Source organism: Desmodus rotundus, chromosome 2, assembly GCF_022682495.2.
Source record: "Desmodus rotundus isolate HL8 chromosome 2, HLdesRot8A.1, whole genome shotgun sequence".
Taxonomy (NCBI): domain Eukaryota; kingdom Metazoa; phylum Chordata; class Mammalia; order Chiroptera; family Phyllostomidae; genus Desmodus; species Desmodus rotundus.
Window position 1 is genome coordinate 72,220,488 of NC_071388.1, and position 25,996 is coordinate 72,246,483.

At 34.7% G+C, this 25,996-nt stretch overlaps 1 protein-coding gene across 1 annotated transcript in view; it reads left to right on the top strand.

Moving 5' to 3' along the window:
- HTR1F (5-hydroxytryptamine receptor 1F) overlaps positions 1 to 25,590 on the top strand; it is an 84,604-nt gene extending 59,014 nt beyond the window's left edge. The window contains exon 2 of the mRNA XM_024558208.3: positions 24,324 to 25,590. Within this exon, the coding sequence (XP_024413976.1) occupies positions 24,365 to 25,465 (1,101 nt within the window). The 5' untranslated portion in view covers positions 24,324 to 24,364 and the 3' untranslated portion in view covers positions 25,466 to 25,590. The remainder of the gene's footprint in view (positions 1 to 24,323) is intronic.
- Positions 25,591 to 25,996: the final 406 nt, after the last annotated feature.

Genomic DNA, 25,996 nt, shown 5'->3' on the forward strand with positions numbered 1-25,996 from the left:
TACTTTTAGATTAGTTACATAAACTATTCTCTTTAAAACCAAAATTTGTATCTTTAAATTTAACCACTGTTTACTTTAGCACTGGTTTGGGAAATAACAGTTTTTAAAGACAATTCTCAAATCAGACTCTTAACTTGCTAAAGTGTGTATGCAAATTTGTTCTTCACAAACATACCCAACAATAGAAGTTAATTGTCTTGTCAACCAGACCAAAGATCTTTTATGGGGTATTTTCTAACACTGTCTTACAAAAACTCCATTCTAAATGCTTAGAAAATGATTAATTACTTAAGTGCCTCTACTACTGACAGATAAATCAGTTGCCAAGAATAGCAGCAGCTTGAATGTATGACTCTGCATCTCAAGAAAAGAAGGTTATTTTAGGATGTGAATTCGTCCCTCTTTTGCCCCAGTCCTTGGGGAAGGACAACTCCTTCCAAAAGATCGGTTACTGTAAAGGACTGCCAAATTCCTTTAAGTCTGATACGTGTTTTGAAGGAAAGAAATGACATTGGGAAAAGTAAACAGTTTAATGGCAGGTTATAAAGTTCAAATAAAAGCCACTATCATTTTTCTTTTGTCTTGTGGAGCCAAGAGGACAGGCTGACCCTCTCCTAATTTCCTTCCGCCACTTCCAGACCTTTACTCTCTCACATGACTCCACAAGAGCACTGAACACTCACGTACAAGGATTTTTGTGGACATGTTTTTACTTCTTTTTTTTAAAGATTTTTATTTATTTATTTTTAGGCAGAGGGGAAGGAAGGGAGAAAGAGGGAGAGAAACATCAATGTGTGGTTGCCTCTTGAGTGCCCCCTACTGGGGACCTTGCCTGTAACCCAGGCAAGTGCCCTCACTAGGAGTGGACCCAGAGACACTTTGGTTCACAGGCCCAGTGCTCAATCCACTGAGTCACACTAGCCAGGGCTGTTTTTACTTCTTATGACAGCAATGGCATGGCTGGGTCATATGACCTGTATATGTTTAACTTTGTCAAAGGTGCAAATAGTTTTCCAAAGTAGTTTTATCATTGTATACTTTCAGCAGTAGTGCTTAAGAATTCCATTTGTTCCGTATTTTCATCAACAGAACTTTCCAACTTTTTAATATTAACCATTCGAATGATAATTGCATTATCATTTTCAATACCCTTCCCTGTTGATTATGATGTTGACCACGTTTCATGGGATTCAGGCTATTCAAATATCTCATTTTGTGAAGTGTCTGTTTGATTCTTGAGTTTAACTTTTAAAAACTAGTTAATTATCTTATTATTAAGTTGTAAAAGATCTTTGTATGTTCTATGTTCTGGGTACATATATTTTGTCATTTATATGTTGACTATTGTCTCTCATTTTATCACTACACTTTATTTTTTGACAGTGTTTTCAGAAATCAAAGGTTAAAACGTTGAAGTTGAATTTAATTATCTTATTCAAGTATGGTTTATACTAATTTATTCTGTCAAGGAAAGCTTTGCTTAAACTAAAGTGACAACATTTTCTCCTATGTTTTATTTCAGAAGTTTTAATGTTTGAGCTTTTATGTCTATAATCCATTTCAAGTTATGTTTTGTGTATTGTAAAGGATTGATATTCTTTTTTTCATATGGATAACCAGGTATTCCAGTATAATTTATTGAAAAGAATTTCCTTTCCCCAGTAAATTGCCCTGATAATTCTTCAAAAATTAATTGACCATATGTATATAATTTATATATCTATATTCCTATAATTTCTGTCTATTTTTCATAAATATTACACTGTCTTTATTATAATAACTTTAGAGTTAGTCTTGAAATCATCAACTCTACATCCTTACTGCTATTTTTAAAAATAGGTTTACATTTCCACATAAATTTTAGATTCAGTTTGCCAGTTTCTAAAACTGATCCTACTTGACTTGTACTGTTTTGAATCTGCACATAAATTTGGAGATAATTAACATTTTCATTTTACCAAGTCTTCAATCCATGCCTCTCCAGTTTTTTAGGTCTTTTTAAAATTTTTCTCAACTATGTTCTATAATTTTCAATGAAGGTGGTTTGTATGTGTTTTTTAAAATTAATTCCAAAATACTTTGTTTCTAGAGTCCTTGAAAATTACTTTTTAAATTTGTACTGACCAGCATATAAAATTATGATTGATTTTATTTACTTTATACCCTGAAACTTGGCAAAATTCATTTTATTATTTATTAAATAAAATCAATTTATTATTTTATTCTAATTGTTGATTTTCAGATTCTTATAGATTTTCTAAATACATAGATGTGACTTCCATAAATAGAGAAAGATTGACCTCTTCCTTTCAGATCGTTAGGAATTTATTCTTGCCTTCATTGCTGTGTCTGTGCCATACAATGCTGGATAGAAATGGTGAGGGCAAGACTCTTCACCTGTTCTCAGTTTTAGAAGTAGCATTCGGACTTGACCAATGAAATGTGATGTTAGCTGTAGATTTCTTAGAGGTACCTTTTATCAGATGGAGAAAAGTTACCTTCTGTTCCTACTTTTCTGAGTTTTTACCATGAATAGTTATTAAATTCTGTCACAATTTTTCCTGCTCCGATTGATAAAGTGGTTTTTCTCTTTTACTCTGTTAATACGTTGACTTACATTGATGGACCTTTTTAACATTAATGTAAGTTTGCAGTCGTGAGATAAATCTCATGTGGTCATAAATGTGTTATTCCTTTTAAATTTTGTGTAATTCAGTTGGTAGTATTTTAATAAAGATTTTAATACCCAGGTTAATGGGGGATATTGGGGTTTTGGTGTTGGTTTTTAATGTCCTTTTATGGTTTTGGTATCAGGATAATATTAACTTCATCAAATTTGTTGGAAATGTTTCTGCCACTTCTATTTATTGAAAATATATTTTTAAATTTATACTATTTATTTGTAAAATATTCAGTAAACTTCATCAGTGAAACCATGTGGAATTAGAATTTTCCTTGAATTTAATTACTAATTCAATTTCTTTCATTGATATAAAGCTCTTTGGGTTATCTTTTTTTCCCTTGATGAGTTTTGGTAATTTCTGTCTTTCAAGGAATTTATTTTATCTAAATTGTCTAAATTTGTTGATATTATTATTACTAATATTTTCTTGTTACCCTTTTAATATCTTTATGATTTGTTTAGAAAACCCTTCTTCCATTTCTTTTATTGTTGATTTGATATTAATCTTTTGTTTTCCTAGATCGCTTTTATTGATCTTTTCAAAAGACCATTTTTGACTTTGTTAGTTTTCTTTATATTTTTCTATTTTTTTATGTCACTGATTTCTGCTCTTATCTTTACTATCTCTTTCCTTTTTCTTGGATTTCATTTACTCTTATTTTTTCTAGTTTATGGGATGAGACTAAAGGAATGGCTGCTGACAACTTCTTACCACTGTATTGCTATTTATTTATGTCTTCTTTTATACCTAATGTAAGCATTAAGCTCTTAATTTTCTTCTAGGAACTGTTTGGTTATCTCCAGAGATTTTGACATATAGCATTTTTATTATCAGTCAGTTCAAAATATTTTAATTTTTCTTGCAATTCTTTATTTGGCCCGTGAATAATTAGAAGTATGTTGTTCAATTCTCAAATACTTAGAGTTTTACTCAACGGCTTTTGCATTATTGCAATTGTTGGATGTCTGTAAATATAAATTAGACAACAGTATAAAATTGTGTTGTTTAGATGCTCTAGGTTCTTACTCTTTTTTTGGCAGAGGGTATAAATCTTTTTGTTTTATCATTTTCTGGAAAAAGATTTTTTTGTTTTAAACTTCTATGTTGTCTGTTTCTCTCTTTAATTCTTTAATTCTGTGTGCTCAAGGGCACAAGCAGAGTTCAATAGTTCATGGCCCATTAGAAGCATTTTATAAATATTAGCTATTTCTAAGCTAAATTGTTAATTTACTTGATCCGCTAATGCAGTTTCTATGCCAGTCCTACAACAATATTAAAATCCTTCCTTAAAAGACTGCTAATAAATTGCTAACTGTGAAATCCAGGATTCCTTTACCTACCACATAGTCTGGTATATTTCTGCTGCATTTGACACTGCTGGTCATCATTTCTTTCTTAAATGCTCTTTCTTCCCTTGGTTTCTGTGATAATGTATTCTCTTTATTTTGTCATCTCCCTTCCCAATCCACTTCTGTCCTATCTGCTTCCCATTTAGGGGCTTTCCCTCACAGAATCCAGTATTAAAACCACTTCTAATTTTATACTTCCGCCCCTGGTTATTTTATCTACCACCACATTCTCAACCGCCACCTCCACGTATAGGTGCCCACATCTTCAGCCCTGAACTTTAATCTGAATGTTTTAGTTACATCAATAAAGTGATAGATTGCTTCAGTTCACATTCTGAGACTTTCAGACAGTGTGTAAATCAGAGAGAGACAAACATGAGATGTAAAAAGTACATTACTATATTCTTTTAATGTTGAGTTTTATAAGTTCTTTATATATTTTGGATATTAACCCCTTATCAGATGTATCGGCAAATATGTTCTCCCATTCTGTGAGTTGTCTTTTATTTTGTTGATATTTTCCTTTGCTGTACATAAACTTTGTAATTTGATGTAGTCTCATTTGTTTATGTTTTCTTTTGATTTCCTTGCCTGGAGAGATATATCCAATAAAATATTGCTATGAGCAATGTCCGAGATTTTGCTGCCTATGTTTTCTTCTATGATTTTTATGGTTTGAGTCTAACATTTAAGTCTTTAATCCATTTTGAATTTATTCTTGTATGTGGTGTAAGAATGTGATCTAATTTTATTTTTCTGTCCGATTTTCCCAACACCATTTATTGAATAAACTAGCTTATTGTCTGTGCTTTCTTCCTCTGTCAAATATTAATTGACTATAAGGGTGTGGGTTTATTTCTGGGCTTTCTATTCTGTTCCATTAACCTATGTGTCAGTTTTTATACCAGTACCATACTGTTTTGATTACTATGGCCTTATATTATAGTTTGATATTATGTACTGTGATTCCTCCAACTTTGTTCTTCTTTCTCAGGATCGCTGTTGCCATGTGAAGCCTTTTGTGGTTCCATATGAATTTTTCAAATATTTGTTCTGGTTTTGTGAAATATGCCATTGGTATTTTAATAGGAATGGTGCTAAATCTATAGATTGCTTTGGGTAGTATGGACATGTTAATGATGTTAATTCTTCCTATCTATGAACACTATATGTGCTTCCACTTATTCTTCAATTCCTTTCTTCAGTGTCTTTTAACTTTCTGAGTATAGGTCTTCTACAACCTTGGTTAGGTTTATTCCTAGATATTTTATTCTTTTGAAGCAATTGTGAATGGTATTTTTTTCTTCATTTCCCTTTCTGTTAGTTTGTTATTGGTATATAGAAATGCAACTGATTTCTGGATATTAATTTTGTACTCTGCTACTTTGCTGAATTCATTTATCAGTTCTAGTAGTTTCTTGGAATCTTTGGGGTTCTCTATGTAGAGTATCATGTCATCTGCAAATAAAACTTTACTTCTTCCTTTCCAATTTGGATGCCTTTTATTTCTTCTTCTTGTCTGATTGCTGTGGCTAGGACTTCCAATACTATGTGGAATGAGAGACGTAAAAATAGACATGCTTGTCTTCCTCCTGATCTTAAGGGGAACATTTGCAGTTTTTGCCCAATTGGAAAATGGGCAAAGGACCTGGAGAAGACACTTCTCCAAAGAGGACATACAGATGGCCAATAGACATATTGAAAGATGCTCAACATCACTAAACATCAGAGAAATGCAAATTAAAACCACAGTGAAACATCATCTCACACTTGTCAAAATAGCTATCATCAATAAATCAATAAACAACAAGTGCTGAGAAGGATATGGAGATAGGGGAACCTTTTTGCACTGTTGGTGGGAATGCAGACTAGTGCAGCGCCTGTGGAAAGCAGTATGGAGATACCTCAAAATACTAAAAATGGATCTGCCTTTTGATCCAGCCATCCCACTTCTGAGAATGTATCTGAAGGAACCCAAGACACTAACATAAGCACCCCTATGTTCATTGCAGTGTTATTTACCAAGATAGGCAAGCAGCTCAAGTGTCCATCAGTGGATGAGTAGATAAAACTGTGACATTTTTACACAATGGAATGTGACTCAGCTATTAAAAAAAATAAAGAAAATTTTACCCTTTTCAACAGTATGAATGGACCTGGAGAACATTATACTAAGTGAAACAAGCCGGTCAGTGAAAGACATACACCAAATGATTTCACTCATAGGTGGAATCCAATGAACAAACTGAGCTTGCCCCTACTCATCATTGGAAGAGAACTCATTCCCAGCCAACTGCAATCAAGGGAGTAAGCCCAAAAGATGTAGAGGAGATTTTATAGTGCATTCTGAGATGAAATGTTAAACTGAAGACTTAAAGTTTCATCAGGAATGTGGTTACTTATTGTGCTGTTGAATTTTTTTAAATATAGTTTTAATGTATTGTACATAAACATAGTATCTGGTATCTTACACAGGAAGACTACTTCACAGTATGGGGGAAAATTATATAACTAAATTCACTGTTTTTTTCATTTTGTAGCCTAAAGATGGAAATAAAGGAAATTACATAAAGAGAGGAGGTAGGATCTAAAAAGGAATGCAATGTTTACACAAAATCTTCCAATATGGTAAAATGTTTTAGAGTTTCCAGGTAAAATACAGGACACCAAGTTAAATTTGAATTTCACATAAACAAATAATATTTTTCTCAGCAAAAGCATTCTAGACATACTAAAAAAATTATACATTGTTTCCCTGAAATTCAAATTTAACTCAGCATTCTGTTGTTTAGTTGCTAAGTCTGGCAACCTAAAGGTGCTAAATATCTAAACTGCATCAAAATTACATATAGAATACAAGTAATGAAAATAGGTAAATTTTTAGTTCTTAAATACTGACATGCCACAAAAGAAAGAAAAAGAAAAAAGCAACTTCAATTTCTTCCAAACAGATGCTAAAAATTAGTTTCTGTCTAGGAATTCAAAATTGCTGCTTTGGCAACTACTGAGAGCAGCAATTTTTAAGGAGAAAAATATGGAAAACTAATAGGCAAATGTTAAGTAAATTTTGCAAAAGTGGTTTAGGTAATGAAGATTGATAGTGTGAGAAATAGTTACAAAGGCTATGTTAAACTGCGATTTTTTAAAAAAATCATTCACTCACAAACATTTCTTATTTAAATATGTATTATTTACTCAGCATAAAATTAAAAATAAGCCAAGAGAGAAATTCATATTCAAAAAGAAAAAATGAAGTTTGTTATACTTAAGTCAACATATGAGAATTGTACTATCAAGGTTGTTTCTAAAAATAAAAAAGGAAACTAAATGTATATCTGTGTCAGGAATTAATTCATTATAGACATAATAGATTTCTTCTTTATACTTAAGTTAGGAAGAGTGGAAATCATCAGAAATTCTTTTAAAAACTAAATTATGTCAATTTTTCATTGATCGGCATTTTAAAAAGTATTTATAGTCCTCAGATTTATATTAACAGAATTTCTATAGTATCTAACTAATGGGGAAAAAATATAAACAGAGAATACAAATGACAATTCACTTTGTCCTTATTTGGTAAGATTATTTAAAAATGATCAAAACAAATTGGTTTCAAATAACTCTTACGCAAATGCAGACAATCAATACCCTCTACCTTTCCCCAAATATTCTTTCTTTGGTCCTATAATTTAATCTAATGATTCTTATGTACAATAAGTTTTACTTTGATAACACTAAACATTATGTTTTGTTTTTTTAATTTTTCATAAATCCCTAATATATCAAATAATTGTGTGTGATTTCATCATTTTCATTAGTTTAATCAAGGCTTATTAAAACATTGATTTTATACTCTGATTATATTTTACTAAATTTTTTAAATAAATAGAAAATTCGTAGTCTCAAAGATAAGTGACATGTTTAACCTTTCTAACCAAATAAATGTACCAAATGTAAATTATTGACCTTTTTTATTTATTGAAATACCTTTATCTTCTTGATTTGTTTTGGATAGTTGCCTATTTATCAAAAAGCCAAGTTTACCCTGAGAATATTTTCTTTGGCTTCAAAGATGGAGAACATATGTATAAAACTGATATATGGTGACTTCTCTACAAAGATCATTTTGGGACAATAATCATAACCATTTACTTTTTCTGAAAAAGTATTCAATTATGGGAAACAAGTTCCTGCCACAAGTAACTCTAAGAAAGCTTTTTACTGTATATCAGAACATTAGGCGGGAAGGAGTTGCTCAGCTGTCTAGTTGCCTAAACGTGAAGAATTTAAGAACCTCAGACTTGCCCTCACTAAATCTTATTTATCCTCAAAGTGATGCCCAAAGAGAAGAGATCAACGAGCCACCTGCTGTGTGTTTTGTGCTCATTTCACGGTGACACTGAACTACGGCCTTTCTACCGCTACGTCGCAAGCCCCAGTCTGGGCTTTTTAATACTCCTGTCGGCTTCAAAGTGTTACCTGCGACATTAGGTCATGTTTAGGAAACCCATGATATTGCAGTTCAGAACTAAGAATTTTGTGACTCCTCAATGTCCATGGAGTTGAAAGGATTCCGGCAAAGCATCTGTATTTGCATCCCAGGGCCAGATTTTAACTTTCTCTAAATTAGTGCTTTATCTTATCCAAAGCTGTAAGTCGTTTGTCTTTATGACTAAGTTGTAAATCCTTTGAAAGCAAAGTCTGTAATTCAGTTTCTGTAGCCCCAGAGCACCCGACTTCCTACTTGGTACGAACTCATTAAACATTTAACGATTAGAGGAATAATCAGTATTATCAGTATTATCTGTTAATACTGAGGAATCAAATTCTTCTTTCCCTTTTAGTGCCAAGACCTTTCTCCAGTCCAGGCCAGTTTTCTGGTTTTCCGCTTTCCTCCTTACAGCAGGATCCAGAAACTCAAACCAATTTCTTTTTCCACAACACCCACACAAATCCCTGGAGGTTCTTTGCCCCTAAAATGAATTGCAGAGTAGAACACAATTATCACAGTTCTCTACTTATTTCCTTTACCTAAAGATTTGGATTAACTCTTCTCAAAGAAGCAAGATGGGGAGGGAGGAAGGAGGGCAGCCAAAAAGGCTGACACTACAGAAAGTTATTTATTAGAGCAATTTCCTCTGGGACTGCCTTGGTGTAGTCCTACAAGCACAAAATGTCCTAGGGAAGAAAACCACCTTTCAAAGAGATTGGGGCCACATCTGTACCAATCGCCAAAAATATCATGGCCTAAGATTCTCACATGATCTGTTTTTCTTCCTGCTTTAGAAGAATGCCAAGGTATTCACCCTCTTCCAAGGATCTTCTAAAGGCAAATATTAAAATTCTATAAAATTGTCCAAAATATTTAAGTATAAAAATGCAACATAGCCCCTACCCTTACTCTGAATCTTCTCATCTTCAGCTAAGTACACATTAGGTCAAACTAACCACTTCTAAGCCTCTGATATCATTTACTTACCCTGGCTATAAATATATCAATAAAAATTATCATCATGGAGTAATCAATAGGGGGGCTGAATGAAAGAAGGTGAAGGGATTAGCCAAAGAACATACATGCATAACCTATAGCCACAGACAACAGTGTGATGACCGCCAGAGGGAAGGGCGGTAGAGGCGGGCAAAACGGGGAGGGGTGGGGGGTGGGAATGGGGACATCTGTACTAGCGTCAAAAATGAAAATAAAGAAAAAACATGGAATAATCAGTAATTTAATTCTTCAATACTCCTTAATACTTAGATTTTGTTGACATAGTTTGGGGTAATCACCCCTCCCTGAAATTCCTTCTGCCACCTACCCCTCGCCCCTTGGCATAGCTTGACTCCATTCTGCTGGTAATATTTAAGGACACCTTACTCTAAAGCCAGTTTAACATTCTCCTCAGAATATCCATAGGACAGGGAGTTACTGAGTCAGTTATCTGTGGGATGAAGCCGGCAATTGACTGGAACGGTTATGTAACACTGGCACCAGGACTTCATGTGGGCTGAACTGCAAGCAGGGAAAGTTAGTAAGGAAAAGAGCAAAGATAAATGAGGATGAAAGAGGCCACTAAAATCTGGAAAGAAAATAACATGATCCCCCTTTGCCTTTGCTTTTCTCTTTTCAATCCCCAAACTGGACCAGCTATATTTCCTGACCTCGTCTAATATTGTCACTCTTCCTAATGACCCCCTTTTCTTACGCTGACTTGGTTGGATTTCTATTTTTTATATCACCACGCTCTTCATAAACCTTGATTAATTCAATTAATGACATGAATTTACAGAAACTTTGAATTAGTGACAAGCATTTCTAAACAAATAATGTGCTACATCATGTGGCCTTTAAAAAGATGTTAGAGGAAGGGGGAGAGAGAGAAGCCCTGCTTTGTTGCCCCACTTATGTATGCATTCACTGGTTGATTCTTTTATGTGCCCTGAGTGGGGATAGAGCCCCAAACCTTGGAATATTGAGACGACACTATAACCAACAGAGCTACACGACCTAGTCCTGCCAAAAGCTTTTTGGTAGACATTTTCTATCTTTTTTTGCACTATGCACTTACTTTTTTATGTATATGACAAAAGTAAACTTCAGTCCAAAAAAAATAGCTAATGTCAAATTATAAAACAGGAGAATGGAAACTGAAAAGTTGGCACAGTCCTCAAATCAATAAATGTGATACACCATAAAAACTAAATGAAGAATAAAAATCACATGACATCAATAGATGCAGAAAAGCCCTGGCTGGTGTGGCTCAGTGAACTGAGTGTGGGCCTATGAACCAAAGAGTCACCAGTTTGATTCCCAGTCTAGGACACATGCCTAGGTTGCTGGCCAGGTCCCCAGTTGGGAGTGCCTGAGAGGCAACCACACATTGATGTTTCTCTCCCTCTCTTTCTCCCTCCTTTCTCCTTTCTATAAATAAATAAATAAATAAATAAATAAATAAATAAATAAATAAATAAATATCTTTTTAAAAACAGATGCAGAAAAAGCATTTGAAAAATCCATCACCCATTTATGAAAAACCTCTCAGCAGAGTGGTAATAGAGGGAACATACCTCAACAAACCCACAGCCAACTTCATACTCAAGGATCAGAAGTTAAAATTGTTTCCCTTAAGATGGAAAAAGACAGGGACGTTCACTTTCACTATTCTTATTCAACATAGTACTGGAACTCCTAGCCACAACAATCAGTAAAATCTCAAACATTTCTTATAGCAATGCTTTTTCTCTTATATCAACTTGGGCTAAGGAAACAAAAAAATAAACAAGTGGGACTTCATCAAACTAATAAGTATTTGCACAACAAAGGAAATCATCAATAAAATGAAAAGATAACCCGCTGAATGGGAGAACATATTCACCAATGATGCATCTGATAAGGGATTAACATCAAAAATGTATAAAGAACTTATACTAGTCAACACCAAAAAACAAACAATCCAATTAAAAATGGGCAAAGGACCTAAACAGACACTTCTCCAAAGAGGACACACAGGTGACCAATAGACATGTAAAAAGATGTTCAATGTCACTAATCATCAGGGAAATGCAAAATAAGAGAATGAGATATAACTTCACACATCTCAGACAGCTATCATCAATCAAACTAACAAATAACTGTTGGTGCAGATGCAGATTGATTGATGCAGCCACAATGGAAAGCAGTGTTTTTGAGATGCCTCAAAAAATTAAAATTGGGACTGCCTTATGACTTAGTGATTCCACTTCAGGGAATTTATGAAATGCCCTGAAGAAACCTGAAATACAAATTCAAAAGAATACATGCACCCTTATGTTCATTGCAGGATTATTTACAATAGCCAAGATTGGAAGCAGCCCAAGTGTCCATCAGTAGATGAGTGGATAAAACAACTATTGTACATTTACACAATGGAATACTAGTTGGCCATAAAAAAGAAAATTTTACCCTTTGTGACAGCATGGATGGACCTGAAGAACATTATGCTAAATGAAATAAGCCAGTCAGAGAAAGACAAATACTGTATGATTTCATTCATACATAAAATCTAATGAACAAATGAAATAACAAAAAAAAGAGAGACAAAGTCATAGATAGAGAGCAGGCTGACAGCTCTGGTTGGGGGCGGGCGAGGGGAGGGAAGGGATCAAGGGGAAAAAAAGCTGTGGAGCAGCAGGCAGCAATTGCCCCTGCCCCTGCCTGAACCTCCATCTATCAACCTCCATCTATCTGCTCAGCAGCCACCCAGAGGAACCAGCTGCCATGTAGAAAGTACATCCCAGCCCTAGTACCCACCTCAGTGGCACCAATGATCAACACCTTTGCAGAGCATGAAGTCTCAAGAAGTAGAGATGATTTCTTTTTTTCCTCACATTTTTTTATTGTTGTTCAAGTACAGTTGTCTCCATTTTCCTCCCACCACTCCCCCCACCCCAGCCATCCCCACTTCCCACCCCTTGGTTCTACCCCCCTTTGGCTTTGTCCATGTGAGATGATTTCTTAATGGCAACAAAATTGTTCATCATGCTGAAGCTTCCCTCAACTTCTGACGAACAAACATTATATTCAAAATTCTTCCTTTGAATTTTTTCATATTCAACATCTCTATTATCAATTCTCAGTAAAACAAGAGGACAATTTTTCAGTAATTGTCTTATTATTTAATCTACTGCTATTATAGTTTTGAATATTTTATTTGCCAACTCATTTGCATTTTAATGTATTTAATTTTAAATATCCAACAAATATGGCTGTTAATATCTTTACTATTATAAGAAAGAAAAAGTTTCAATGCCTAGAGTTCTTTTTAAATGTCTACTATAGTGCACCTATCTTTCTTTATAGTGCAGTGACTCATATAACCCAACAGTGAGCTCTTTGAGAAAGTGTTTTATGACATATCCATTGTACACCCAGAGTGCCAACTACAATGCTGACACTGAGTAAATGCTCGCTGATAGGTGTTGGTCTCTTTGCCGCATCTACTGGTAAACTATATAATCCTCGATGGCTTGGGCAGCATCTTTCGTGTACATGTGGTACAGACAGAACCTAGCTCACACTGCATTGCTTAATCAGTATTGACTGATGCACAAAACTTAGGCAACAAATCAGGAGGCTGAACCATTGTGTTCTCTGATATTTTGTCATTCTGTTTTGGTGACAGTTCAGATGGGTTCTGTGCTAAGCACCACTAGGTAATATATAAATCTTTATCATTTATCCAAGACATTTCTGAAATATCAGCACATTCTATAATTTTTATTTATACTATTTTCTAAAACATATGACTTTACTAGCTTAATTTCCAAGTAACTTCATTAAAATATTTTTCATCTAGAGACAATAAAAAGTCACTACTATAGTAGGAATCACAGTAAAAAAAAAAGGGTAAAAGTGATTGAAGTTACTGACTGAAAATTTCTTCTTTACATTATAACACGTTAAACCAAAAATCCTGGAGAAGAGAAAAACTATAGCAATTTCAATATTCTCAGATTGAAAACAGTATGTTAAGTCAAAGTACATGAAGAGGAGTTCTCCTTTCTGCTCATTCAGATATAGACAGATTTCTCATAATTTTGGGGGGGCTGAATCTCAAGACCTTGCAATCTTAACCAACTTCTGTGCTTTAATTTATATCTTGGCATTTTAGGATAATGCACTAGGTAAACCAGACAAACAGAATATATTCTACAAGATTAAGTAAAGCTAACCAAATAAAATAAAAATAAAAAGTATCCATCTTATTTAAAATCATAATACCTCATCTTTACATGAAACTAGTATATATTTAGGCTAAATATGTCTCAGTCAAGTACAGGCTGCTTTATCCAAATTTAAATGTTAAGATTTTCTTCATATTTTAGTTAATAGCCTTGACTAATCAGCTGACTGGGAGACCAGATTGCACGTAAGCAGAGCTCCAAATCACAGCTACATAACATTTGCCTTCTGTTCAGGGCTGAATATGCTATAATGTCAATGAGTTGAAGATGGCAAGTCAACTACTCAATTTGATCTGAGAGCTTTTAACCCCTCACACCATGTTACTAGATTTCTGCTTCGTATATGAGCTCTACCAACCCAAGGGTGCTCAATAAATGCCGATATTAGTCATTTGTTTTATTTCTGATACTCAGTTAATTACTTGGTACTTACTAACTTGTCAGATGTAAATATATACTTTATAAAGCTTAAGTCAAGGGGGTCAAAAGAGAGAAAGTGGATTAAAGATCAAAGAAGAGGAATAGCAATGCTTTCAATTTCACATATTTAAAAAAATAGAATAAAATAGAAGAGCATACATCATGTTCAAGAGAAATAACTTTCATTCCATTAGTTACATTTGCATAAACTATAAGTAACAGTCTAATGCCTGTTCTGGTTCAGTCAAGTTCTGGTTTGAAAAAAAAAAAAAAGACCAAGAGAGAGAAAGAAAAGTAGGTTGTTGTGCTTGAACTTGCTCAAACCTTGACAGCTTAGCTTAGTTAACTAGTTATTATGCATCAAGAAATTAAAGTTGTTAATGGAAGTATTGCTAAAATTAGATTTCTTTTAACGTCACAATTTTCATTGAATTTTAACACATCCTAAGCATGCGATATTTTTTTCCAAATGATTCACCATGATATTTTCATTCATGTTTAGGTAAACTTGGTTATTGTCCCCCAAATTTTGTGATAGACTTTGTCTAATCTAATATTTTATTCTAGATTAAGAATAAAAAATTAGCCCTGGTTGGTGTGGCTCAGTGGATTGAGTGCCAGCCTACAAACCAAAGGGTCACTGGTTCATTTCCCAGTCAGGGCACATGCATGGGTTGTGGGCCAGGTCCCCATTAGGGGGCGCTCAAGAACCAACCACACATTGATGTTTCCCTCTCTTTCTCCCTCCCTTCCTCTCTGTAAAAATAAAATAAATAAAATATTTAAAAAAATGAAAAATTAAATGCGTAGATTAAGATATTCCTCATATTGTTAATACTAACTTTAGAAATAATTTTTTGGTAATTTTCTATTTTTTGATTATAATTGACATACAATATTACATTCATTTCTGGTGTACAACATAGTAATTAAACATTTATATAACTTACTAAATGATCACGCTGATAAGTCTAGTACCCATCTGACACCATACATAGTTGTTACAATATTATTGATAATACTCCCTGAGCTATACTTTACATCCCCATGACTATTTTGTAACTACCACTTTGTACTTCTTTATCTCTTCCCTTTTTTTAAGATTTTATTTGTTTATTTTTAGAGAGGGGAAGGGAGGAAGAGAGGGAGTAAAACATCAATGTGTGGTTGCCTCTCACATGCCCCCTAATGGGGACATGTGCCCTGACTGGGAATCAAACCAGCAACCCTTTGTTTCATAGGCCCGTGCTCAATCCACTGAGCCACACCAGCCAGGGCCAGCTCTTCCCTTTTTACACATATGCTGCCAACACCCCTCCCTTTTGGCAACCATTAAAATGTTCTCTGTATCTATGAGTTTGTTTCAGTTTTATTTGTTCATTTATTTTGTTTTTTAAATTCCACACATAAGTGAAATCATATGGTATTTGTCTTTCTCTGTGTGACTTATTTCACTTAGTATAATACCCTCTAGGTCCATCCATGTTGCTGCAGATAGCAAAATTTCATTCATTTTTATGGCTGAGTAATATTCCATTTTATATGTGTACTACTTTTATATCCACTTATCTATTGATGGACACTTAGGTTGCTTCTACATCTTAGCTATTATAAGTAATACTGCAATGAACATATGGATGCATATGTCTTTTCGAATTAGTGTTTTAGGCCTTCTTGGGTAAATATCCAGAAGTAGAATTGCGGGGTTCTTCTTTGTCTCTTGTTATAAGCTTTGTTTTAAAGTCTATTTTGTGCAGTATACATATTGCTATCCTAGCTTTTGTTTGTTTCCATTTTTCATGTAATATCTATTTCTATCCCTTAGAAAGAACTTTTGAAATATATTTACTTCTAGTATAGAGCTAAATCTCACTTTTTTAGTACTTTTCCAGTAAGGGTACAGAATTTCAAGATGTCATCTAGTTCCTGGTGATAATTATTTACATACAACATTATAACAGCATTATATCTAATGTCACTATGGAGTGAACTACTTGTCCTACTGAGCACTCAAAGAGAAGTTATGTTAGCAAAGGAGAAGATCATGAAAATATTCTTTCAAAATCTCCATCTCTAACTTGTTAACAGCTTACCCATTTTCCATTTTAATTCAGATATTGAGAGAATATTGAGAGTGTGTCCTCATTCATGGTACTTTGTCGCTTCCTACCACAACCACCTTCTGACACAGAATTAGAGAACTTGAAAATCAGACGATAATGGTACTATGGAATTTTGGCTAGGTAAAAATAAAAGCAATGCTTTTTACCCCGGTAAAAGCATTATTAATGCTTATGATAATTCTAAAGTTAGAGGTTGCTAGTTCCATACTACAGATGACAATTATAAATACTGAGTTTATTAGGTACCAGGTACCGAAGGGATTTCATCTTTAACAGCACATTATAGGTTTGATTCTTATTATTTTCACTTTACAGATAATGAAGCTGAGTCTTTGAAAGTTGAAATGACTTTCCCAAGCCAACACTAGTAAATGGTGAAGACAGATTTCGACTGAAGTTCTGATCAACTCCAGCACTTGTGGGTTTCATTCACAATGCTCGATAGCCTTTTAATAAACTGAACTCTCAATCTCATAACATCAGTTCTTACTACCTTCACAACCCCTTGCTCCTATGTCCCCCATCCCTCCTCTGCCTACACCAATACTCAGCTCCCTCCCTCTTCAGATTTCAGCCAGTGTCAAAGGAAATAGCATGGCACACTGAGACTGTGCATGTGTATTTGCTTCCTTTGCCATAGCTGGTGCTCCTATAACTGGTTTCACAGTGTTCACCAAATGCATTGCAGTTTTCCCCAAGATTTTCATTGTTGCAATCAATTATTTTCCCAACTGTAACAGATTACTATGCAGGTGTCTCTTGAAAACAGTAACCAGAATAATTCAAGAAATGACATGTGAGTGTGTAAAATTTCACTCAACTTATTCTCTTCTTTCTAAATATTTTTAAGATTTGGTTAAGTTAAGGGCTCTTTCATTAATGGTTTTAATGAAAATTTGGCTTCACATTTTTAAGATTTGGTTAAGGGTTAAGGGTACTTTGGTTATTAATTTCTAATTACCACTTAGCAATGTGTCTCCTTGTATTAGTGTAGGACTTGTCAGGGTAACAGAGTCACCCAAATATTCCTGGAATAAGAAATTCAATGAAGATATTGGAGTTTACATTAATATTGGGAAAACTAGGAAAAGAAGGTCAGGAAAGTCTAAATTTAATTTCAGGTCAAAATCCAATTGCTGCCTAAAGTTGAAGAAGCAGACACTGAAACATCTGAGCCTAAGTCCCAGCGTGGACAGTTCTCAAAGTCTTCCCTGGAAACTGTTGTATTTCTCAAAAGTATCTGAGAAATTGTGCAGAAGCAGACAGAGAAGCTCCTGCCAACATCTGCCCATGCATCTCGCTGCAACCGCATCCAGAGGGTCATCAGTTGTCCTCCTCTTCTGCCTCCCAAACCATGTGTGAGTTCCCCTCTTCATCAAAATACAGCTCCCTACAGCTGCTGTACATTGCAGGGATCGGGAGCTCATTAGTGATGCTGAACTCACAACAAATAATCCAACACAGTTCATCCTTGTCAGCTCAGGGTCAGTACCCATGGCCTTGGCTTTAAGACCAGGTGGCAGGAAGAGCCTAAAAAAACCAGTGAGGAGACTGTTAGTGAGCCAACTTTTAATGGTGCCTGAAAAGGAAGTGATGAAACTATCTTGGAGACTAGAAAGAGGGCAACCTATGTTTTGTGGTAGCAAAACAATTTGTAAGAATGTGCCTCCTGTAACATAAAAGATAAAATAAGCTTGATGAATTTGTGGATCTGGCAAAGATGATTTCCAAGCATATTGTTTAAAGTGTCAGTTACAGGTGTTTTTGGTTTTTTTTTTCTTAGCTGTGTATATTAAGGTGTGGAAAGGGAAGAATTATACTTTGCAAGCATAATTTAGAAGACATATGTAAGACATATATAAGATTTGCTGAAGGAAAACAAAACTATATCTCATCACTTATCTGGGAGGATAGCAACGATTCTCAAAGCACACATGGCCTTCGGGTAAAGAACAGATCAAGAATATGAAAATTCTTTATTAAAACTTCAAAAAGGTTTAAGAGGCGGCCTAGTAGAGCCTGTCAGCTAGACAAAAGGGCTTGTAAGAATCTTAACGGTATCACCCCACAGCTCTAATATTCTGTGCAAAGTAGACAGAAGTCTATCTTGAAAAATGATGCATGTGGCATTTTCAGGCATGTTGTGATTTCCAATCCGATTCACAGGGAAATATGAAGTTTTTAAGAGAATTATACTAATTATGATCAAAGAGGAAAGAAACAGTTCAAAATAAAAACATCTTCTATAGGCAAAAAGCAGGCTGAGAAGTCTACTTATCTGTAAATCCAGACTATTTCTCATAGAAAACACATGACCTCTCTGAAAGCAAAGTTAAGAGAGAGGCTTCCAGCGTCACAGGATCCAGTGGATTAGGCAAGCAAATCAGAGAGCAAAAGTGAGCCTCTTATGAAGGTGCATTTCTAATCCTCCACGTACTGCACTCTGGCATTTGCCTGGCTGAATTTCAGATCAGAGGCTGCTTTGTGCCTCTATTGGCCTCATCTTTTTGAATGGAAATATCTATTACAAGTATCCTGTCCCTGACTGATCACTCTCTGTTGGGAACTGGGCAACAGATAACTTCGTTTTTACCTTACAGACCTCTGAATCAAGAGATACTGCAGCTTCCTAGAGCCTCGTCTGCTTTTTGATCTCGTGCAAAACCCAAGATTATGGACTCTGAGACTGTGCCATGATTGGATGAGTTTGGGGCACCCGGGAGAGAAAGTGAATGTATTTTGAGCATGAGAGAAATGGGAATTATTGCAGACAGTGGGAAGTCTAAGGGAATGATAATCCAAAGGGTGGAATGAGACTAGGTCAAACGTGTGGGAATCAGACACACCACCTAAGTTGAATAGGTGAAGCAAGATGCGACAGGCAGAAAATGGGTATCGAAAGCCAAAAAGGCGGTTGAGTTGACAAACCTTAGTAGGGTATATCAAGAACCAGAGTTCAAGAGACTTAAAGACTATATCCAACAGACAATGATAACAAAATAAAGAAAATTTATACACATACCTGGAAAATGTGAGCAATGCCCTTGACTTTAGAAGTGTTATAAAGTGTTTGTGAAGACCCACATTGCTCTCTGTAAGCAAGTCTTTACTGAGCTGAAGAAGTTAGAGCAATTATTACTGTTTTCCTACCCCAGTCCTCAAACCACTTCTTAAATTTGAAACTGCAATCCCAGGCTCTGAACATAACTGCAATCTTTCTTTTCTTTCTTTCTTTCCTCCTTCCTTCCTTCCTTCCTTCCTTCCTTCCTTCCTTCCTTCCTTCCTTCCTTCCTTTTCTTCCTTCCTTCCTCTCTTCCTTCCTTCCTTCCTTCCTTTCTCTCTCTCTCTCTCTCTTTCTTTCTTTCTTTCTTTCTTTTCTTTCTTTTCTTTCTTTTCTTTCTTTTCTTTCTTTCTTTCTTTTTCTTCTTTTCATCCTCATACATTACCTGAACCTACATTACACCTGCTCCTTAACCTCATCAAGACCTCAAATTACCCATCCCTGGCCCATTTCTTCATTGAATTGCCCTCTCTGATCTGCTCCTTTCTGAATCTGCATTGACCCAGCATCACCACCAAATTCTTCCTTGGCCTTTGATCCCAGCCTGCATCCCAATTCCTAATCCAGTCCTGAATCAATTCGATTATCTTTTTCTCTGATATAGAATCCCTAATTTTAGAGTGTTGATGGAGGATAAAAAACCTAGATCAGTTTTATTCCAATGACTTTCTCAGGTTCTAATTTCAGCTACATACTTAAGAGTTCTCTGTAATTTTTTTGCTTATGCTTTCTCCCTAGAGCAGCAGCACCAGTCCCTTCAAGCTGAATCAGTCTACCTGTACAACTCACTCTGCCAAAGCGCAGATCCTATCCTTTCACTTACCCTCTGAAACATTTCAATGACTTTTTATTGCCTGGCAAAGAAAATCTCGTGTCCTTATTATAGTGTGTCTTTCTGGTTACCATAACTTTCATCTTTCTCCTCCACTCTTGCTGCTGATGTGCCTTTGTAGTACTCACATCGGACTACTTACTCCATATGCATCCTGCCTTTTTATGCTTCTGCTGTTTCTCACACCTTCCTCTACCCGCAAAGGCTTTCACTGTTTCACCACGGAATGATTAAATCTTCCTCACCAGCAGTACACTTTATACCTACCTCTATAATGCCCTTATTGCATTGTATGACTGTATTATAAGTATGGTTAGCTGTTTTATAAACATGCTAGTGTCTTAAAAATAAGAACAATATGTTATTTTGCTGTTTTGTTTAGGAATAGGTTTGGTTGTTTGTTTGGTGGTTCTTGCGGGGGTATTTTTTACAGTTGGAAGATTAGTCAGCACATAAATAGCACTCAATAAACAACAGTTCTTAAAGAAATAAATGGGAGCAAGGATATACAATAAGAACAGAGGGACATCTCAGAACTGGAAAAGCAGAATAAAAAATTTAAAAACACTATGAACACATTCCTACTTTTATAATTTGCACATCAGTTTGCACACTTACATCTGGTCATTATCTTAAAAATTACCAGAAAGAAATAAGCAGTTCATTCTATTGGATACCTGCCTCCATTTGAACATACTTCTTACTCTATAACATAATCTTTATTTTACAGAACAAAAGAAAATCCATTGACCTCAATACTAGAACAGGGTTTATTAAGTAAAGTAACAAACCTCTCACAGACAATAAAATGATGATTAACTGCATGGGTTTGTTCCACCGGTCAGTTATATCATTATTGTAGAAAAGTTCATTAAATCACTATACTTCAGTTTTCTTGTCTATGGAATGGGAGAAAATACCCGTTCCTACCTTGTAGATTAGCAAGGACAATTGAGTGGGTTAGTATATGTAAAGCAGTTAACATAGTCCCTGGAGAAGTAACCACTCAGACAAGACAAGTATTTTTATTATTCTAATTAGAGCAGACAGTTTTGTAGTTTCTCATGAGGTCTTGGTAGAATCGAATGTTACTTTTTTTGTCTTTTTACAATGTTATTATTAAAGCTATTTGTGTATGCCTTCCCCCACCCCCCAGTCTTTATAATCTAAAGTAAATTAAACTAGGAGTTTATAGGTTATCCTGAATGGGAATAATATAATTGGACATTAAGATAAACAGACAACTGAATATAAATCAACTTTTTTTTTAACTTATATAAGTCAAGAAGTAAATCCTGGGAAGTTTTTCTGTCTGTTATTATGAAAAAGGCTACATATAATTGATGGAACGATAGGCTCTACTTAGAGTAATCCTAACTATTACCCAGTAAAGACATTCAAAATACAGAATGCAGTCTACGTTCTAAGAGTAGGAGAAATTCGTGTGCCGTAGTCTATGTTCGGCAACCCAGAAGTGGTCCCTGGCACCACGAGGACTCACAGTGGGAACTTTAGATGTAAAAGAATCTGAACAAATCTAATTAAAGGCTATGTTTGAATTAATAATGGTACATGTTTTATTGAAATTCTAATTATAAGTGGCAAGGAAAATAAGACAAAAAGGTGAAGAAACCCAATTGTTTTCCTATTTTCCTTGTTTTCTATCAGAAGATTAATTTTCCAAATTTACTAAGGAGATTTCTTATAAACTACAATAGAATTTATGACATGTTTTGATATTTTTCCCTAGTACTAAGTACCATTTTAATGAGCCTAATTTGAATGCTACAAGCTGGTGCTTTGAGAAATCATTTGAATTATCAAATAATTCTCTTTCTTATTATAAGCTGGTCCATTTCCCCACAGAATTACATTTTATTATGGAAACACACATAGAAACTATTTTTAGTTTCTCTTTTTTCAATATTCTATTCAAAATGTAATTTGAGGATTATCTCTTAAAGAGGCTCTTGTGCCAAAACTGTTTATCAGGCAAATTACAGTGGAAAGTTATTTTTGCTCATGACATGGAAAATGGCAGCTCTTTTAAATGAATTCTCATAACACTAAATACTGTTGCAAAAGAATTAACCAATTAAGAAAATATTTAGCCTCTTTACAGAATAAGTAGTGCAAATGTTATGATGGAAGAATGGGGGTAAATTTGAAAGGAAGTTATAAATTAATTCATCTATGATGTTTCTAAGATCTCTAAATGGCTTTGGAATAAGCATTCCCCCATTGACCATTGACCCCCTACCCCATCCCAGAGTTGTTTCCAAGGAAGATAGCGAAACACTGTGAGGCCCACTGATATTGAAAGCACATAACAGGGATTCTAATGATGCTGATGGACCTATGCTCCAACACTAATTTAGGAAATACGGTCATATGGCATAACTCTCATAACAGGCTGAAAACAGGGGAAACTGTGAAAACCTGGAGTTTTCTTACTTGCTCTTTAAAAATAGGTAAGTGTTGATATAATTTATAACATTGATATACACACAGCAGAAATACCTATTTTCTGAGTAACAGGTATTCTAATTCCTTCTGCCACTTAATTTGCTTAGGAGCAAACCATCAGAACCGGCCTCCAATGAATAGGAGAAAATAAAAATGAAATTTAGTAGTGGTAAACCAGTTGCAATAGAGTATTAAATATGCTGCACTGTGATGATTTAAAATATACACACTCTTCATAAGAAGCACTTGATATAAAAATATCAAGTATTTTAATGTATTGTTCTATTAGTTTCAACGAATGAAATAACCATTTAAAGTAAAAATTATTTAAGGAATAGGGAAGTACAATTATTATTAGTTATAACTAAGAATCAAGTTTCAGGTTTCTCTCTTCTCTCTGTCTCTTCCTAAGACAGAGAGAGCTGCTAAAGAATTATTAAAGGAAGAGAGAAGGTTGATGTAAAAAATTATTTTATAAAAACAAGTATATTCTTATTACTCTTATTTGACTTGTAATTACATAATAGCATAGACCAAAGCAAAAGTCAGAAACCATGTTTGCAAGCTCTTCTTTCAAAAGTAAGGTTACACAATTGTTATAATGGTGGCTTATAGAAAAAATAATTGCCGTCCCGGGCTGTGTGCTATTATGAGCTCTCCCTACGGTCAAGGTCACCTTATTTAGTGGTTGTTATAATAATGGGCAGCATTGCCCATTTATTTCACTGTAACTAATTTTATTTTATTTTAAACTAAAACTACTGCTATCCACAAAGACTAGGAAACATTTTGATATTTTCCTAACTTCATAAAATAATAATGGAATGCTAAGAGATACTAAAAATATTTTATTTTGTTTATTTTCCTCTATGACCTTTATATCATGACATAAAATACATTAAAAGTTCCTTCAGTCTTCATAAACTCAATCATAATGTTCTCAATGTAACTTTGAATTTAGTATAAAATTGTTTATGATTTTAAATACTGCCTTTAAAATAATATTTTCTTATATAACACATAAATAAATACTAATGATATGTGTTTTTAAGTTTTTTCTTCTGCAAAGAGAACATCATAGCTAAGATTAATATAGTTTTTTAATTCAATTTTATAATGGTACAAATTTTCCTGAGTAATAGTTTAATTAACTCATAAAATTGTTTTATTTGAGCTGCATTTTAAGAAATGTTTTCAAAGTTACTGTTTGTTACTGTTTTTACTGGTTTCTTAAATTAAAAATAAAATAAAATCTTCATTTTCAATTCATTTTTTTTATCCTTTGAATATCCTGGGAAAATATACATAAACAGTTTTAAAAAGATTATTTTGAAGAGAAAAGTCTTTTTAAAATTTGTATTTTTTCACTACCACCTATCTCCCTTACACCCTTTTCTACCTCCAACCCCCACTTCCCCCACCCCCAAGCCCCACAACCACCACACTGGTGTCCATGTCTGTGAGTCTTTTTTTTTCTTTTTTTGCTCCATCCCTCCACCCTCACCCCCAGAGCTGGCAGCCTGCTCTCTCTCTCTGAGTCTGTCTCTATCTTGTTTGTTCCTTCAGTTTACTCATTAGATTCTACATATGAGTGAAATCACGTGGAATTTGTCTTTCTCTCACTGGGTTACAAATCCTTCTCTGAACTGCTTTTCTCCTTTGTTACAGGTATCCATTCTTCAGCTGTAGTTATCTTTTAAAACAAAAAAATGGATTTCTTAAATTCATCTGATCAAAATTGGACCTCAGAAGAACTACTAAACAGAATGCCATCCAAGATCCTGGTGTCCCTCACTCTCTCCAGCCTGGCGCTGATGACAACCACCATCAACTCCCTTGTGATCACTGCAATTATTGTGACCCGGAAGCTGCACCACCCAGCCAACTACTTAATTTGCTCTCTGGCAGTTACAGATTTTCTTGTAGCTGTCCTGGTGATGCCTTTCAGCATTGTGTATATTGTGAGAGAGAGCTGGATTATGGGGCAAGTGGTCTGTGACATTTGGCTGAGCGTTGACATTACATGCTGCACTTGCTCCATCCTGCATCTCTCTGCTATAGCTTTGGATCGGTACCGGGCAATCACAGATGCTGTCGAGTATGCCAGGAAAAGGACTCCTAAGAATACTGGCATTATGATTACAGTAGTTTGGATTATATCTATTTTTATCTCTATGCCTCCTCTGTTCTGGAGGCACCAAGGAAGTAGTCGAGATGATGAGTGCATCATCAAACATGACCACATTGTTTCCACTATTTACTCAACATTTGGAGCTTTCTATATCCCATTGGCATTGATTTTGATCCTCTACTACAAAATATATAAAGCAGCAAAGACATTATACCACAAGAGACAAGCAAGTAGGATTGCCAAGGAGGAACTGAATGGTCAAGTTCTTTTGGAGAGTGGTGAGAAAAGCACTAGACTGGTGTCCACCCACTCCATGCTAGAAAAGTCTTTATCTGATCCATCAACAGACTTTGATAGAATTCGTAGCACAGTAAAAAGTCCCAGGTCTCAATTCAAACATGAGAAATCTTGGAGAAGGCAAAAGGTCTCAGGCACAAGAGAACGCAAAGCAGCCACTACCCTGGGATTAATTTTGGGCGCATTTGTAATATGTTGGCTTCCTTTTTTTGTAAAAGAATTGGTTGTTAATGTCTGTGAACAGTGTAAAATTTCTGAAGAAATGTCAAATTTTTTGGCATGGCTTGGATATCTCAATTCCCTTATAAATCCACTGATTTATACAATCTTTAATGAAGATTTCAAGAGAGCATTCCAAAAACTTGTGCGATGCCGGCGTTAGTTTGCAAAGATTTATTATTAAAGGTTGGGTTTTGTTTTTTTGAAGTGAAGTAACTAAATGAATGCTAAATGTTAACACATTTAAACTTATCACTTTAGCAATAGGGAAGGGGAGAAAGAGCTAACAAGGACTCTTTCTTAGTATCACTGGAAGAAATGTAAAGTCAGAGATTGATGATGTCTTTGTATTTAGATAGTAAACAGTAATCATGAAGTGAGTTAGGTACTGCAAAATAACTTTAGATACTGAACTTCTGTATATTTAACATATTCTTTTTGTTTAATATGAATTCTTAAAGGAATATTTCCCTATCTGTTATCGACATTTGAAATCAACGCCCTGCCCTAGTAGCAATAACTCAAAGGGGAAGCTGGGGTCAGGGGAGGTATTTATTTAGGAATTAAATTTTAGGCACTAAGTACCCTAGGTACCCACCATAGTTACTATACTTCTAATGTCTTTTGGGGAACATAAAGTAAATTTCATTTCTGTTTATGTTAATAAGCTCAGTTGCTAACTAAAATGTTCACG